At 44.6% G+C, this 18159-nt stretch overlaps 1 protein-coding gene and 1 pseudogene across 1 annotated transcript; one reads left to right on the top strand and one right to left on the bottom strand.

Moving 5' to 3' along the window:
* Positions 1 to 217: 217 nt before the first annotated feature.
* Positions 218 to 1590, bottom strand: LOC114204390 (myb/SANT-like DNA-binding domain-containing protein 4; annotated as a pseudogene).
* Positions 1591 to 8605: 7015 nt separating this feature from the next.
* Positions 8606 to 10332, top strand: KHDC3L (KH domain containing 3 like, subcortical maternal complex member). The gene is made up of 3 exons (XM_088023752.1): positions 8606 to 8829; positions 8984 to 9163; positions 9425 to 10332. The coding sequence occupies exons 1-3, from the start codon at positions 8661 to 8663 to the stop codon at positions 10330 to 10332; spliced, it is 1257 nt and encodes a 418-aa protein (XP_087879878.1). The 5' UTR covers positions 8606 to 8660.
* Positions 10333 to 18159: the final 7827 nt, after the last annotated feature.

Below are 18159 nucleotides of genomic sequence, written 5' to 3'. Positions count from 1 at the left end.
AGTTTTTGCAATACTATTTATGCTAGGGCACATAGTTTTTATGTAATGTACTATTTAAGTATACAGTTACCCACACATATCTATCTTTTTCCAATTGAAAACACTGACATTAAACAGGAAAAAAAAACATAGCTAATCTCGCAACCATTTTTATATTACCCAATACAAAGAAAAACCTATGGTTTACAAACATTTGCTAAATGGAGACCAAAAGAAATCACTGCAAGTGCCCTTCCTTCTGAATTTGAAGTCTCTCTTTCTCTACTTATAAGTGTTCTTTTTCAATCTGCAGCTTCTCTGATTCAAACTTCAAGAACTGGGGCGCCTGGGTGGCTCAGTTGGTTAAGCAACTGCCTTCGGCTCAGGTCATGGTCCTGGAGTTCCGGGATCGGGTCCCGTGTCGGGCTCCCTGCTCAGTGGGGAGTCTGCTTCTCCCTCTGACCCTCCCTCCTCTCATGTGCTCTCTCTCTCTCCCTCATTCTCTCAAATAAATAAATAAAATATTTTTTAAAAAACTTCAAGAACTGTAACCTTTTTCCAGTTGTTAGCGTTCTCTCTCAAGTTTTAATTCTCTGTTTCTGTGTCCTGTGGTTGAAGTATGGACTTTTGTCCTTGGCCAAGTTCATTTTCCAAAAAGGGGTTGTCAGAGTTGACAATCTGTGGCCTCATCTTCTCTCTTTCATTCTGTGGCCACTCCTTGTCGATCTCTAGGCGTTCCTTTTCTACCTGCAGCCTTTCAGCCTCAATATGCAGGCGTCGTTTTTCCAACTCCAGTTTCTGTTTCTCTATGTTGATCAGCAAATATGCAGACCTAAATGGTTCAGAGTAAAAAAGTCATCGATGTGGGGGAAATCAGGAAGTTCATTTTCCCTCCTGGAATCTGGTATGACTGATGACAACACTTCTTCCTCCTCAATCTCAAAATCGGGGCTCTGGGGATCTCTCTCTTTCTCTTGCACCTTAACCTCAGTTAAGGATCCACCTGCATCCCTAAAATCTGCCACATTTTGCCAATCAAAATCTGTATCATATCAGAATCCAGTCTTTTCATCTATCTCTTCGGTGACAGTCATCTAAATCAGATGTGGGAGGGAGACATCCTGAACCAGCCAGCTTAATGTCCTTTTTTTTTTTTAAAGATTTTATTTATTTATTTGACAGAGAGAGGGAACACAAGCAGGGGGAGTGGGAGAGGGAGAAGCAAGCCTCCCGCCGAGCAGGGAGCCCGATGCGGGGCTCCATCCCAGGACCCTGGGATCACGACCCGAGCCGAAGGCAGACGCCCAACGACTGAGCCACCCAGGCACCCCCAGCTTAATGTTCTTGTTCGCTTCATCTTCTTCCTCTTCATAGGTGCCCGCCGGCCAAGGTCAAGGTGCCTTCTTTTCACTTCCCTCCCTGTCCTCTGTTCTCCTTCTCCTATGGCATTGACACCCTGCTGAATCTCCTCCGAAGCCAGCGGCTTCATCATGTTGTTATATTGAGCTGCTTGGAAAAACTTACTTCTTTTCTTTTTGCAATTTCTTGCAAAAGGGTCTGAGTTTCTTGAACATTAAAATTGCTTTTCCTTTTCTTTTTCAACTGCTTCATTTTCCTACTTAAATCCAGAGTTTTTACAGTAAGGAAAGAGGTGAAAAGTTGAGAAATGCTACAAAGAGCAAGAATCAAAGGCAATCTCTTGTTGGCACTTTGCTTATATCAGAGTTTTTGGATGCCTGGGTGGCTCAGTCAGTTAAGTGTCTGCCTTCAGCTCAGGTCATGATCCCAGGGTCCTGGGATCAAGTCCTGCAACAGGCTTCTTGCTCAGCGGGAGCCTGTTTCTCCCTCTGCCTGCCGCTCCCCCTGCTTGTGCTCTCTCTCTCTCTCTCTCTGACGAATAACATCTTTTTTAAAAAATAAATCAGAGTTTTCCACTCATCTAGTAACACGGGCAGGTTGGATCATTCCTATGTTGCAGCACACTTCAAGGAATTACTGAAGTGAAAACTTGGCTTTTTCCTTCCTCTAACATTTGCTCTGCCTCTATGAGGATCTGGGAGATGGTAGCCCACTTGCTCCAAAGGTCGTATGTTCAATACATAACACTGTGAGTAATCCTTGTAAAGATGATATAGCACCATTGGCATATTATACCTGGGCAATTTTTTTCAGGGACTAACACTTGAGAATGAAGTTCCTGAGACCCCGTAGCACCTCTGCCAGACTGCCTTTAAGGGGGGTCAGAAATACTCGAGAAGAGAAAAAAAAAGAAATAAGAAAAGAACATAATTCCTGAAAATCAAGCTTGGGTAAGTTAACCAACTGAAATTACCTTTTATCCTTTAGTCATCTTTATAGCACCTAACTGTGTGCTACTGAGGGTATACACCCTTTTTTTTTTTTAAGGTTTTTTATTTATTTCTTTGACAGAGACACAGCGAGAAAGGGAACACAAGCAGGGGGAGTGGGAGAGGGAGAAGCAGGCTTCCTGCTGAGCAGGGAGCCCGATGTGGGACTTGATCCCAGGACCCTGGGATCGTGACCTGAGCCGAAGGCAGACGCTTAACAGACTGAACCACCCAGGCGCCCCTACACCTGACTTTGACATCCCATCTCCATCACCTTTCCCCAACTGTCCACAAGAGCAGGGACTCAATAAAGGCTGTATAAGTTTGATCATTCTTCTTGTATTTATTTGAATTGATCAAGAATGTTTCACTTACGTTTTAAGATGTAAACCAATGTAGGGGCACCTGGGTGGCTCAGTTGTTAAGCGTCTGCCTTCGGCTCAGGTCATGATCCCAGGGTCCTGGGATGGAGCCCCGCATCGGGCTCCCTGCTCCGCGGGAAGCCTGCTTCTCCCTCTCCCACTCCCCCTGCTTGTGTTCCCTCTCTCGCTGTCTCTCTCTCTGTCAAATAAATAAAATCTTTAAAAAAAATAAGATGTAAACCAATGTAAATGTTATTTTTCATCATTAGTCACCACCTAGTTCCATTTATTAAATATTTTCTAACTTATTGTTTAATGCTGTCTACTTAATCACTTATGGGTACATTTTTGCATATAACTGAACTTTTTATAAGTTCTCTGCTCTTTCCCATAGCTGGAAATTTCTAGTTTTTTTTTTCTTTTTTCACCAACGTCACCACACAATTCAAGGTTCTGGCATTCCAAATATGAGGCCATTGTAGAAAGAACTATTGCTTTATAATGTGTTTTTAAACTTGGAGGCTTAAGTTTATCTCACTTAGAACTTTCTGCTTCTGGGGCACCTGGGTGGCTCAGTCATTAAGCGTCTACCTTCGGCTCAGGTCATGATCCCAGGGTCCTGGGATCGAGCCCCACATCGGGCTCCCTGCTCCGCGGGAAGCCTGCTTCTCCCTCTCCCACTCCCCCTGTTTGTGTTCCCTCTCTCGCTGTGTCTCTCTCTGTCAAATAAGTAAAAAAATCTTAAAAAAAAAAATAACTTTCTGCTTCTTTCTACTATACCAGGTATCACCTGGAAATGCCTAGTCATTGCAGTTTCTTCTCTAGAACAATCACTGGTAACTGTACAGGAACTTCATTATCATCCTCTAGTTTCCACAGACTCACATAAAAACATGCTTTTCCCATTAAAAGATATACACACACACATTCCTTCTGTGTGTCTGTCTGTCTGTCTATCCCTCTCTCAGGAGAAGTCAAGCCTTTGACAGAACTGGGTACTTGGTAAGGACTACAATCACTGGTAACAGTACAGGAACTTCATTATCATCCTCTAGTTTCCACAGACTCACATAAAAACATGCTTTTCCCATTAAAAGATATACACACACACATTCCTTCTGTGTGTCTGTCTGTCTATCCCTCTCTCAGGAGAAGTCAAGCCTTTGACAGAACTGGGTACTTGGTAAGGACTAAAGTCCTAGCTCTTCCTAAATTTCCCTCATGCCCAAGTCCTCACTTCCAGCCTAAAAACCACCAGCCATATAGAAGAAATTAAAACTATTCATTCACTCATCAAAGAGTAAGTGCCTACAGTATGACAGACATTTTGAAAGATGCTGGGTACACTCCTGAAAGACAATCTCTGCCCCCAAAAGGAGAAGAAAAACAAAAGAAGCAATTGTAATATGGTGTCACAAGTACCAGGACGGGGTAAGCATGAGGATATAGTTAGAGAACAAAAGAAAGTCCTCAAGTCCTCAAGGAGTTTATCAATCAAGGTTCACCAAAGAAACAGAACCAGACACACACACACAAAGAGATTTATATCAAGGAAGTGGCTTATGGGACTGTGTAGCTGGCAAGTCTGCAATTTGTAGGGCAGGCTGGCAGGGATGATAAAGTTTTGAGTGGTGATAGTTCCAGAACATTGTGAATACATTTAATGCCACTGAATTATACATGTTACAAATGGTTGAAAGGCTAGGGACAGGAGCTGATGTGACAGAATTCCTTCTTCCCTAGGGAAACCTGCTGGATTTTGTGATGTCTCCACCCCCTCTAGGCTAGCCCTCTGTTAAGAGTAGGGAAAAACCCCGCATCCTGCCTGTGCAGTACAAACTTAACGAAGAAGTGTTTTCTTCCAATCTCAAACAATAAGGGAAAATAATCTATTAGAATAAAAATAATGGAGCCTAAAGGCTGTGGAAAAGAAATGGAGGGGTGGACTGGGGCGCCTGGTTGGCTCAGTTGGTTGGGCATCTGCCTTTGGCTCAGGTCACGATCCCAGGGTCCTTGGATTGAGTCCCGCATCAGGCTCCTTGCTCAGCAGGGAGCCTGCTTCTCCCTCTGCCTGTGGCTGTCCCTGCTTGTGCTCTTTCTCTCTCTCACACACATAAATAAATAAAATCTTTAAACAACAACAACAACAAAAAAAAACGTTAAAAAAAAAAAGGAAAGAAATGGAGGGGCAGAAAGAAAAGTCACTGGCCATACTCTTGCGGCAGAAGCATTAAGATGAGGCAAGCTAGGTCCAAATGAGTCCAGCCGTGTCCCCACCTCAGGGGCCACCTCAGACTTTGGGATCCTGCTCCTGGTCTGTGATCTGCTCAACTCCAACTACGGGGCCAGTATAGACTTGGGGATGTGGTTGGAGTTAGAGTGAGCTCTGGCACCACCTCTTCCTCAGGGCCTACTGTAGCATCTAGAAGGAAAGGAGAAAAGCACCCCATTTCCCTCCCACGTGTACAATAATCACCTAATGCGGGGTAGAGGGTAGGATCCAGGGCAGTTGCCCAGAATCTGGGGTCTATCACAAAAACCTAGCTGGGCCAATTTGGCCCTTTGTGGTGCAAGCTCAAGGACTGGGGTGGGAGGTATCCAGGCTGCGGTGGGTCAATTCCTGCCCCTCTCTCCCTTCACTTCACTACCTGTGGGAGCCATTCCCTCCCTTGTCCCACTCTGTGCCAGAAGCTGGCTGTGAGGGCCTGCCACGTTTTGTTTTTTTTTTTAAGATTTTATTTATTTGCTAGAGAGAGAGAGAGAGCACAGAAGTAGGAGTGGCAAGCAGAGGAAGAAGCAGGCTCCCAGCGGAGCAGGGAGCCCGACGTGGGGCTCGATCCCAGGACCGCGGGATCATGACCTGAGCCGAAGGCGGTTGCTTAACCAACTGAACCACCCAGGTGCCCCCAGGGCCTGCCATGTTAATGATCATGAATATGTTGGCCTATGGGGGCGGGGGGAGGGGCGGATGAGACTGCACTAGGGTTCTCAAGAAAAAGTTCTACTCATATCTCCCTCAGTGAATGTTGGATGTAAACAAACATACATGCTCAGAGCTTCCAATTAGTTTTTTACTAGACAAACAAAAACAACATAGGGCAGATGAAAAAGAAAAGAAAAAGAAGAATAGCAGTCCAGAAGGCCAACTTTTAAATAACAGGAGTTCTAGAAAGAGGTAAGAGGAAACACAAGGAAAAAAAAGTTTAATAAAATAATTGAAGAATATCTACCAAAGATTAAGATCAGAATGGCCTAAACGTCTCAAAAGCATCACTGGAAGCTAGCAGATAATTAAGTGAAGCATGAAATTTTGAGGGAAAAATTATTTCAATCAAGAATTCTAAGACCAGGGGAGCCTGGGTGGCTCAGTCATTGAGCATTTGCCTTCGGCTCAGGTCATGATCCCAGGGTCCTGGGATCCAGCCCCGCATTGGGCTCCCTGCTCAGCGGGAAGCCTGCTTCACCCTCTGCCACTCCCCCTGCTTGTGTTCCCTCTCTCACTGTGTCTCTCTCTGTCAAATAAATAAATAAAATCTTAAAAAAAAAAAAAAAGAATTCTAAGACCAAATGTTCAATCTACTGTGTGGATGGAATAAAAATATTTTCCAACATGCAAGGCCTCAAAATATTCATTCTTCCTCAGAAAGCAATAGATTTCCTCTATCAAAATGAAAGGAAGTCTCTCTCTGAAGAGAAGTAAAATAATGAAACCATTGCCTCAAATACCATGAACTTGGTGAGAGAACCTCTGGGTTCTCTCAGGCTGAATGCAGCCCAGGGTAAGCCCACTGTAAACTACCACCAAGAGTCCAAATTCCTTACCCCTTACCTGATGTCTCTCACTACCTTCCCCAAACTCATTCACTCCCCAGACACAGAAACACTCCCAAGCATTTGTCTAAGGCAGGTAGTAAAGAGCAATGAAAAGGGTTAAACTTTTTACTACTGAAAACACCTTTTTAAAGCTAATTTTTTAACCCAAATGAGACTCCAAAACTGAAGGGACAATGAACAATAATGAAATAACTGTGTATGTTATATATGTAATTTTAAAGTCCTGTAGAAGAGGCAATCTATCTGTCAAAACAATCAGAGAGCCTTTGAAAATTATAGGAACATTATAGCTAGAAAACTGATAGCTATGAAGTTTCTAAGTGAACTTCTAAACTCTAAACCACCTTTCCCTTGGTTTCATGAATTTTATTTCAAAATTTCACTTGAAGCTTATTCTGTTGTTGTGGACTACTGCTCTTAAGTTCCACCTGAAAAAATATATTTCTCATTTTAATAAACCTAGCACATGAGGCATCAGTATCTCCTGCCACAATTGCCTTCAATACTTCCACTTCATGTTTTGGTCTCCTTACCAGCTTGCAAGTCTCTATGTCTTCGTTTGGCCTGAACTAATTGTGCCCACAACTCTGCCTCTAATTTTCTCCTTCTTTCCTGGAATTCTGCTACCTCATCCTCAGCTTCCTGCAAGCTAATCAGAAACAAAGTAGGAAAGATAACTATAGTAAAAACCATGAGTTTTACATAAATGAGAGATTCCTTTTAAACAAAATTATTAATACTATGGTTTTAATTCTCAAATATTTCTATACCCAACTCTAAAACTTCAATGAAGTAAAAGATCTCTACACATGCATTCCACACGCATACACATAAATGACAATAACATGCATAGAACCCTAAGTATCTTCTTACGCCCACTAAGAAACAATATATTATCCTATATCATCAAAGAGATTACAGACTAGAGATTTTCATGGAAATACCTCTTGGATTGGATTCTTGTTGGCAACACTGATGGGACCTTAAAACTCAATTTAGAGTTGCTATGTTAGTGAGTCCATAACCTCCAGAGGGGACAGTTATGAAGCCCAGATCCCTGGGTGTCAGTTATATACACACTCAATCATTCTGCCTACCCACAGAAGTTTATAACTCCATCCTGTGATCCTTTGAATGGATTTTGCCCTTTTTTTGCTCTCAATTCATATTCTGCTTAGTTCTCAAGACTTTTGATGTTGTCACACACCTACAAATTTCTCACTCACTTCTTTGGCCTACAGAACTCCCATGGAGGATACAAGGATGAGCCTGAGTTCTGGGGATCTCTCACTGCTGGGTCTGGGCATGACACACCAACTACTTATTCAAGAGCAATACAGCTTTATCTTCCTGAGTAGCAGTCAATGGGTAATGCTTTAAGATGGACAAAAAAAACAAGACACAGAAATACTGTATTACTTAGAGAATTAAAAAAAGTTTCAATGGATTCCCCTGTGGCGCCCAAAGCACATAGACCATATACTGCTGGGTGTGCTCAGCTGTCTCTGGCAGGTTAAGGAAGAAGCTGGAAATGTGATGGCCTCTGGGGAGGCAACTCGGTGGTCAGGGTTCAGGAGGAAATGGAACTTACTTTAGCCCTTGAATACCTTTTTTACTCCTTAAGCTTTGACTTTTCCCATGTATTTCATTAGGTTTTCCATGAAAAAGTCATCCCAACCCCTCAAGAATGCTGGTCCCCTTAGAACCGCTGGAAAGCACGTGTGTCTCCGCACAGACTAGTTCGCTTCTCTTAAAGGTGTTGTCCTGACGCTGGATCCTCCCTACCTCTCTGCCGCTGCCCTCACCTCCCAGAGGCCAGCTTTCCAGACAGAGCTCCCACGCGGGCGCTCCGCCTCGGGGTCCCAGAGCCTGGGAAAAGGGCGGGTCCCGAGCAATGGCCCCTCCTAGAGCGCCCAGGTGCTCGACTCAGTGCACTCGGGCGATCTCGGGAAGAAGCCCCAGCAGCGAAGCTTGGGAGGCGAGGGCTGGAATCCAATGAAAAGGGCGCGGACGGGGAGGAGCTTGCCAAAAGCCCTTGAAATGAGGCCCTGGCCTCGCCGCAACTGCGGCAGCTGGTCCTAACCTCGGCCTTCGGGTTGGCAGCCGCACAGCCGCTACCAGCAAGGCCTGCTGCAGCATGGCCACTCCCAGGCGGTTTCCGACGCTCGTGCAGCTGGAGCAGCGAGAAGGGACGCTATTCACGGTGCTCGGTAACCTCACCAAGCAGCCCTACTGGTTCCACTCCGAGTACCTGAAGAGTCCGAAGGCGGTTCACCTCGAGGCCTGGCTGGTGGAAGCGATCTTCGGTGAGTGGGTGAGAGGGGTGCCAATGCGGTCTTTCCCTCTCCTCTCCCCAGGGCAAGCCTCTCCACTGGCCCTAGCCGCAATCCAGCGCTGCCTCCTCCCGCAGCCTTCTCCTCCCAAATCCCACCCCTCACAGCCTCTTTGCTTCCTGCGCAGGCCGGGGAGGAGAGCACATCCCACACGTCGAATGTGTGTCGCAGACCCTGCTTCACGTTAATCGGTGGGACCCCGAGGGCGAGGCTGAGATCTTGATATTTGGTCGGCCTTATTACCAGAAAGATGTATCCAAGATGATCATGAATTTGGCTGACTACCACCGCCAACTCCGGGCACAAAGTACGGAACCAGATAAATAGGGGCACCCTGGGCAGGCCAGGGTTCCTTGGGAGGGATCCTGATTGATGCTTTCTGGATGAAACCGAGCAGCGGTCTCATCCTCTCAGTCCGTCCAGGAGAGAGATTTCTTCTTGCAAGGGGATCTAGAAGGCCAAATTGACCTCAAATTCCAGACCCCAACCCCCCAGCCCATACGCATGAATCCTTTTGTGGAAAGAATATGGGGACACGGGTAAAGTCTCCACACTGTTCTTCTTCCAGGCTCAGAGAAGGTCCCTGCCCAGGACGCAGCGACCCATTGGTCCCCCCAGGCTGCCCGAGAGGCCGCAACCCAGCGGTCCCCTGACGTTGCCCGGGAGACGGCGACCCAGAGCTCCCCGAAGACTGCCCGGGAGGCGGCGACCCAGAAGTTCCCCGACACTGCCCGGGAGACGGCGACCCAGAAGTTCCCCGACACTGCCCGCGAGGCGGCGACCCAGAGTTCCCCGAAGGCGGCCCGCGAGGCGGCGACCCAGAGTTCCCCGAAGGCGGCCCGCGAGGCGGCGACCCAGAGTTCCCCGAAGCGGGCCCGCGAGGCGGCGACCCAGAGTTCCCCGAAGGCGGCCCGCGAGGCGGCGACCCAGAGTTCCCCGAAGCGGGCCCGCGAGGCGGCGACCCAGAGTTCCCCGAAGGCGGCCCGCGAGGCGGCGACCCAGAGTTCCCCGAAGCGGGCCCGCGAGGCGGCGACCCAGAGTTCCCCGAAGCGGGCCCGCGAGGCGGCGACCCAGCGGTCCCCGAAGGCGGCCCGCGAGGCGGCGACCCAGCGGTCCCCCGGCGCAGCCCGCGAGGCGGCGACCCAGCGGTCCCCCGGCGCAGCCCGGGAGGCGGCGACCCAACGGTCCCCCGGCGCAGCCCGCGAGGCGGCGACCCAGCGGTCCCCCGGCGCAGCCCGCGAGGCGGCGACCCAGCGGTCCCCCGGCGCAGCCCGCGAGGCGGCGACCCAGCAGTCCCCCGGCGCAGCCCGGGAGGCGGCGACCCAACGGTCCCCAGAGGCTGCCCGCGAGGCGGCGACCCAGCGGTCCCCCGGCGCAGCCCGGGAGGCGGCGACCCAGCGGTCCCCCGAGGCTGCCCGGGAGGCGGAGACCCAGCGGTCCCCGGACGCTACCCAGGGCCCGGTTACCAGGTCATAAAAGCACTCGGGGCCTGGGAGCAGGAGCCAGGCAAAGATAAAGTGGAAGACCTTACTGCAGCTCTATTCATCTAAGTCCTGCTTCCTTATGCAGAAGCTGGGGAAAGAATGGTGTGGGTAGTTATTGGTCCCCGCCCCCATGTTAAAAGTTTGCAAACACTGATCTAAAGAGTTCTAATAAAGAATTGAAGTTCCCTAATAAATAATTGAATTTCTCTAGCGTCTATTAATTGGCAGGTAAAAGGGGAGGGAGAGGCCTTTCCTCCAGCAGCCAGTATCTGCCCTAGGCTGCTCTCTACCTAGATGCAGGTGAGACCTCTTGGTTTTCTAGCAGCCCGAGGCAGCACTCTTCCCAGCCACCGGCTGGTGCTTCCCTCGTGCTCTTTAACCGCAAGAATCTGGTTTTGCCGGTTAAGAGACTTCTCCAGCCCATCGAGTCCGTCCTCGATGGAAAACTTCTTAAAGCGTGTGGTGTTTTTACCCTAGTTGATGTGGGATGAGAAAACTTGGTTCCAACCCGATCCACGTGGCTGGATATATCGTGGCACCGGAAGCAGCCCCCGACTTCCCAGCTCCTACACCTGACGACGAGGAAGGGGGAAATTGGGAGAAGGAGCCAGGACTCCCCTGCTGTTGTCCTCAAGTCTTGTGGGGGTCATCCCACCTTCAGCGAGGTTTGCTGCAAGTGAGACACCAGCAGTGCTGGTGATTCTTCCCTTAGTAACCGCAGCAGCGGGGAGTCCTGGCGCGGGATGATGGCTAGTCCTCTTTCCCACTTTTTTCTTTTTAACTGAAATATATTTGACATATAACGTGTAAATTTAAGCTGTACATGTTAATTTGATATATTTACATATTATAATGATTGCCTTTGTAGTGATAATTAGCAGCTCTATCATTTTGGCTTCCTGCTCTACTCCTGGCAGCTGGAACTCCAGTGCCAGACTCCCAGAAGGAAGCAAACTGTTAACAGCTGGGTGCTAAGATAAAGAACCAACACGCAGCAATGTTTGGTTATGAAAATTTTCATTTAAAAAGTTCAAGGTAACTGGGGCACCTGGGTGGCTCAGTTGGTTAAAGGTATGCCTTAGACTGAGGTCATGATCTCCAGGAACTTGGATCAAGCCCCCCACCTCCGGCTCCCTGCCTAGGAGGGGGTCGGGGGGTGATCTGCTTCTCCTTCTTCCTCTGCCCCCCCTCTTGCTCTCTCTCTCTCAAATAAATGAAATCTTTTTAAAAAATTCAATCTAAAGTTCAATCTAAAGAAATCTAAAGACCAAGGGAGTGGAGTATATCATGTACCCTTTAGTCACCACTAACAGATGACCGCTCCAGTTTTAAATAAGCACTTAGAAATAAAATGCAAAGCTGAATTTATAGTAGTTTATTATTTTTAGAAGCAAAGAAAAGCCTAGGTAGAGTGAACTTCAAACATTTAAGACTCAAAAACAATACAGACTCAGTTTCAGTTGAAGCCACATCAGAGTAGAACGAAGACTCGATGTTGACTCTTTCCTTCTAAGTAGTACCCATATGACCACAACGTCAGATTTTCTCCTTTACAAGAAAGATTACTGGCAGCAGATACAAGCCATAGGAGTCCATGACTATTCTGAAATTGAGACAAAAATATCCTATACATACCCACAGAGACTTGTCTGAGATGATTTTGTGAAAGAAGAAAATGGTAAGTTGGAGATTAGAACCAAGAAAAGAAGGGAGGTTGAACTTGAAATAAAAGCATTTAGGTGTGATGACACTTATGTAAAATTCTCTATGCATATCGGGGCGCCTGGGTGGCTCATTCATTAAGTGTCTGCCTTCAGCTCAGGTCATGATCCCGGGGTCCTGGGATCGAGCCCCGCATGGAGCCCCGCATCGGGCTCCCTGCTCCGCGGGAAGCCTGCTTCTCCCTCCCCCAGCCCCCCTGTTTGTGTTCCCTCTCTCGTTGTGTCTCTGTCAAATAAATAAAACCTGTAAAAAAAAAAAATTCTCTATGCATATCAAGTGTTGGTTTTTTAAAAATCTATTATTTAATCCAGAAGGGCAATATCAGAGTAAATAAAGAACAAATGTTCAATGAGAAAAAGGAAGAAACCTATTAGACTCCTCTCAAAGCAGGGCATGAAGCAGTGCCACCTGAGTTTTCACCCAGTTCAAGGTTCCCAGAGCTCCCCATCTGCTCTTTTCAACCTATTCTCTTACAGGAAAACACTTTGAACAGTTTCACTAGTACTTTTACATAATTGCACATACTTTTTTTTCTTTCAGCAACTTGATTTTCCTAAGAGTACACTTTAATTTAACCCCTTCCTTGCTACTGGTTGATTAGTTTCCCAAATTTCTCAATTACAAACTGCTGCACTGATTTTTCTACTTATGTCTTCATGTCTATGTTGAAATTTTTTTAAAGATTTTATTTATTTGATAGAGACAGTGAGTGAGAGCACGAGTTGGGGTGGGGGGAGAGTGGAGGCAGGAGGAGAGAAGCAGCAGACTCCGGGCCCCACGTGAGGCTTGATCCCAGTACCCTGAGATCACAACCTGAGCTGAAGGCAGACACTTAACCAACTGAGTCACCTAGGTGCCCTTATGTTGGAATATTCCTATAGAAGTCTTCGTAGAAATAGAACTGCTGGGTTAAAGAATGAGCACCTTTAAAATTGAGATCATTCGCTTGATCTCAGCTCAGGTCTTGATCTTGATCTTATTTATTTATAAATAAAATTAAATTGTTATATTGCCAAACTGCCCTACAAAATGACCATACCGATTTATTTTCCCACTACAAGATATGAAAGTTATTTTCACTATATTTACCCAAATTTAATGTTACCAATTTTATGTACGCATGTGTCACTTTTCTGTTTTTTTCAATACCTATCCCACTGTTTTAACTATGTAACTTTATAGAATGTTTTAATATTTGAAAGGACAAGCTTACTCTCACTGTTCAATTTGCAGTCTTGGTCATTTGTTTTCCAGATGAAGCAACTTATTTATTTTTTAATTTTAGTTAATATATAGTGCAATGTTGGTTTCAGAATTCAGTGATTCATTACTTACATAAAACATCCAGTGCTCATCCCAGCAAGTGCCCTCCTTAATACCCATCATCCATCTAGCCCATCCCCCATCCCCACCACCTACCTCCATCAACCCTCAACCCTGTTGTTCTCTATCATTAAGAGTCTCTTATGGTTTGTTTCCTTCTCTCTCTCTTTTTCCTTCCCCCCTTCTCATATGTTTATCAGTTTTGTTTCTTAAATTCCACATGCGAGTGAGATCATATGGTATTTGTTTCTCTGACTAATGTAGTGTGTTTAGCATAACACACTCTAGCTCCATCCATGTTGTTGCAAATAGCAAGATTTCAGTCTGATGGCTGGGTAATAGTCCATTCTGTATAAATACCACATCTTCTTTATCCATTCATCTGTCAGTGGACATTTGGGCTCTCTCCATAGTTTGGCTGTTGTTGATAATGTTGCTATAAACATTGGGGTGCATGTAGCCCTTCAAATCTGTATTTTTGTATCCTTTGGGTAAATACCTAGTAGTGCAATTGCTGGATCATAGGTAGTTCTATTTTTAACTTTTTGAGGAAACTCCATACTGTTTTCCAGAGTGGCTGCACCAGCTTGCATTCCCACCAACAGTGCAAGAGGGTTCCCCTTTCTCTGCATCCTCACCAATACCTGTTGTTTCTTGTGTTGTTAATTTTAGCCATTCTGACACATGTGAGGTGATATCTCATTGTAGATTTTATTTGCATTTTCCTTATGATGGGTGATGTTAAGCATCTTTTCATGTGTCTGTTGGCCATTTGTATGTATGTCTTCTTTGGAGAAATGTCTGTTCATGTCTTCTGCCCACTTCTTGACTGGATTATTTGTTTTTGGGGTATTGAGTTTGAGAAGTTCTTTACAGATTTTGGATACAAACCCTTTATCAGAAATGTCATTTGCAAATACCTTCTCCCATTCCGTGGGCTGCCTTTGAGTTTTGTTGACTGTTTCCTTCTCTGTGGAGCTTTTTATCTTGATGAAGTCCCAACAGTTCATTTTTGCTTTTATCTCCCTTGCCTCGGGCACATGTCTAGTAAGAAGTTGCTAAGGCCAAAGTCAAAGAGGTTGCTGCCTGTATTCTCTGGGATTTTGATGGTTTCCTGTCTCACATTTAGGTCTTTCATTCGTTTCAAATTTATTTTTGTGTATGGTGTAAGAAAGTGGTCCAGTTTCATCTGCATGTTGCTGTCCAGTTTTCCCTACACCATTTGTTGAAGAGACTATCTTTTTGCCATTGGATATTCTTTCCTGCAGATGAAGCAACTTACTAAAAAACAGAAAATTGGTTGAGGGAAAAGGCATATACTTCCAAAATACTGGGTTTGTTCTATTAAGGTACACTCATTTCTTTCTTTAAACTATATGCACATTGTATTTGCATGAAAGAGTATATTTTAGGTGGTGAATTAGAAGGGAAGATTGTTTGGAAACTGAGACCCAAGGCAGTCAGTGAAAAGGTTGTCAAGGAACAAAAGCAAAACTACAGAAGTCTGGAAACAATGACATTTGTTTGTACATTTTGCAGGTAAACCTACTGAGGGCCAGTAAAGAGATCCGTCTGTACAGTTTTTGAATAGGCTGACTAGAGACATCAAAGAAAAAAGTTCATTGTTGATAGAATCCGTAGAAAACTTTTGAGGTTAGCTGTGGATCACATATGGTAGCCTATCGCAAGATCTTCCTGCAGCTCCACTTGAGTTAAGCCAGGTTGGCACTACTGATCAGAATCTCTCAATTTCACACTTTTGATCAAAACAATGCCTTTTTAAACATCACTAAGAGTGGGACAAACAAAACATGTGCCTCCTGATTTATCTAGTATTGTTGCTAAAAATACATAATCTAGAGCTCACATGAGGAAACATCAAAAACAAAAGGATTTATAAGCGAGAGAAAGAGAAAACTGCAGACTGTCTGAGAACAGTGAATCCTGCTCACACATTTTGGGGGCAGGATAAACTGGTTGACAGCAAGTAGTTTAGCCTGGACAGTGTCTTCGAGTGAACTCACTAAAGGTATAAAAGAATACAATTTCAGTTGTTTATGGATTCTCTGGAAAACCTTGAGAATTTAGCTGTGGAGCATATGTAACAGGCTATCTCTGTTATATCTGCCTATATACTTCTGTTAGTAATTTAAACTTAGTAAATATATAGCTTCACTATTTACCTCATCAGAATTTTTCACTAGACAGGCAGGAAAAATCTTAGGTACAACCTTCCCAGATCCTTCTGAAGCACCTGTATAACCAGGCTTTAAGAAGAACTCTCATCTTACAGTATCCCCCCCTAAAAAAGTGGTTGTGACTATAATTGTAACTGCATTAGTTTTTTATTTTTTAAAAGATTTTTATTTATTTGAGAGAGAGCGTGTGCACACAAGCAGCGGGGAGGGACAGAGGGAGAGGGAGAAGCAGACTCCCCACTGAGCAGGGAGCCCGATGCAGGGTTCGATCCCAGGACCCTGAGATCATGAACTGCGCGGAAGGCAGACACTTAACTGAGCCACCCAGGCGCCCCTGCATTTTTAGATTAATCTGAGAACTGACCACATCTATCAACACTTGCACTTTGCTATCTGAGAAGGTAGCGTCTCTATTTATTCAGTCGTTATTCCTTCCTCCTTCCTTCCCTCTCCTCCAAGTGTTGTCATTGATTTTAGGCTTTGTCCTTTTTATGTTTAGTCACAGATATGTCAGTTAAAGGAATAAAGTTTCTCATTTTCTCAGAAATAATTTTTCGTTAATCTGAAGTAGAATAAATTGGGACTTTATAACCCCTAAGGCAACAAATAAAAAATTTTTAAAAAGTTATTTAAATGGCATATCAAAATTTATTTATATAACACAAGATGGAGGAAAAAACCAAAGACATAGGAAACAAATACCAAAATGGCAGACCAGACATAAATCCAATCATATTGATAATCATATTAAATTTAAGTAGACTAAATCCTCCAGTCAAAACTCAGAGGTATTCCAACTAGAGAAGCCAGACTCAAAAGGCTATATTTTATATTATTCTATTTATACCAAATGTTCAGAGAAGGCAACTTTGCAGAGACAGAAAGTAGATTGAGGCTAGAGACAGTGATAATTGACTACAAAGGGGAACAAGGGAATTTTCTGGAGTGAAGGAAATGTTGAAAAACTGCTCTGTGGTGATGGTGGAACAACTCACAAATTTACTAAAGAAAACTGAGTTGTTCATTCAAAATTTTATAGTATGTAAATTGTAACCAATTAAACAACTAATTTTTTTTTAAGATTCTATTTATTTATTTGACAGAGAGAGACACAGCGAGAGAGGGAACACAAGCAGGGGGAATGGGAGAGGGAGAAGCAGGCTTCCCACTGAGCAGGGAGCCCGATGTGGGACTCGATCCCAGGACTCTGGGATCATGACCTGAGCCAAAGGCAGACGCTTAACGACTGAGCCACCCAGGCGCCCCAACAACTAAATTTTTTTTAAATTGAGTGCAATAGCACTAATACCCAAATTCTCCAAAATGAAAATTCTGACAATTGACAAAGATGTAGAGCAATTCAAAATCTCATACATTGCTAGAAGGAATGTAAATTGGTTCAATCATCTTGGCAATTTGAACTTGTGCACATCCTATAACCCAGCAATTCCAATACTAGATATATACTCAATAGAAATGCATATACGCATGCACCAAGTCATGTATAAGAACTTTCAAGAGTAGCACTCTTCATTATAAGCCCAAACAGGAAACAACCAAAATGTACATAGAATAGAAAACTAAATTATGGTTTACTCATACAACACTCGTAATATGGCTAAATCTTACAGTAATTCCATTTATATTTAAGTCAAAATAGTAGTTATCCCTGGGGAGGGTGCAAATGGAGGCTACTGGAGTACCGGTAGTTTCTTCTCTGGGTGCTGGCTAAATGGATGTGTTCCCTTTATACCGTCTGATGGATCTTTTCACACTTTGAATGTGTGTGTTTTTGTATGAATGCTATGTATCCATAAAATGTTTACTAAAATAATAGAAAAAATAAAATAGAAAAATATTTGGAGTAATGGAAAGCTACTTGAAGGTAACACGGGCAGTGAGATTTTTGAGTAATTATTTTAATACTTTATATATTGCCTTATTTTTTAAAAATATTGAGCATGTAAGTACATTTACCATCAGAAAAGTCAATAATGGGACTACTAGGTGGCTCAGATGGTTAAACATCTGCCTTCGGCTCAGGTCATGATCCCAGAGTCTGGGATGGAGTCCCACATGCATGCAAGGGGCTCCTTGCTCAGCGGGGAGCCTGCTTCTCCCTCTGCCTGCTACCCGCCCCTGCGTGTACTCTCTCTCTTTGACAAATAAAATCTTAAAAAGAAAGAAAAGTCAATAATGCTGAGGTGGTGTTCTGAACAAAAGATTCACAACAGCTGTGTTTCAGCTTTGAAAAGGAAAGAAAACTTTATTATTATTATAAAACCTAATAGAAACAGGAGAGGAAAGGAATCTACACATGGATGGAGGTAATAGTAGGCAATGAGTGAGAATAAGGCAAAGTTACATCAAACTGGGTACTTAACAACATCCAACCTCAACAGCAAGGGAATCCGGTGGAAACAGGTTGGAGTCCCAATTGAGAGGCCTGGATGGAGCATCCTCCCCTCAGGTGAGACTTCCAACTGACCATCCCCATAAGGGCCATATTTACAGGGCAAATAACAGGGTTTGAAATGAAACATTTGTTCACCTATGTGCAGTTTGGATCGAACCTG

This window comes from Eumetopias jubatus, unplaced genomic scaffold (genome assembly GCF_037043125.1).
Source record: "Eumetopias jubatus isolate StellerSeaLion01/CBP00866 unplaced genomic scaffold, mEumJub1_p1.0 scaffold_6, whole genome shotgun sequence".
Taxonomy (NCBI): domain Eukaryota; kingdom Metazoa; phylum Chordata; class Mammalia; order Carnivora; family Otariidae; genus Eumetopias; species Eumetopias jubatus.
The sequence above is the reverse complement of the archived record's forward strand: the minus strand, read 5'-3'. Positions and strand labels throughout refer to the sequence as shown.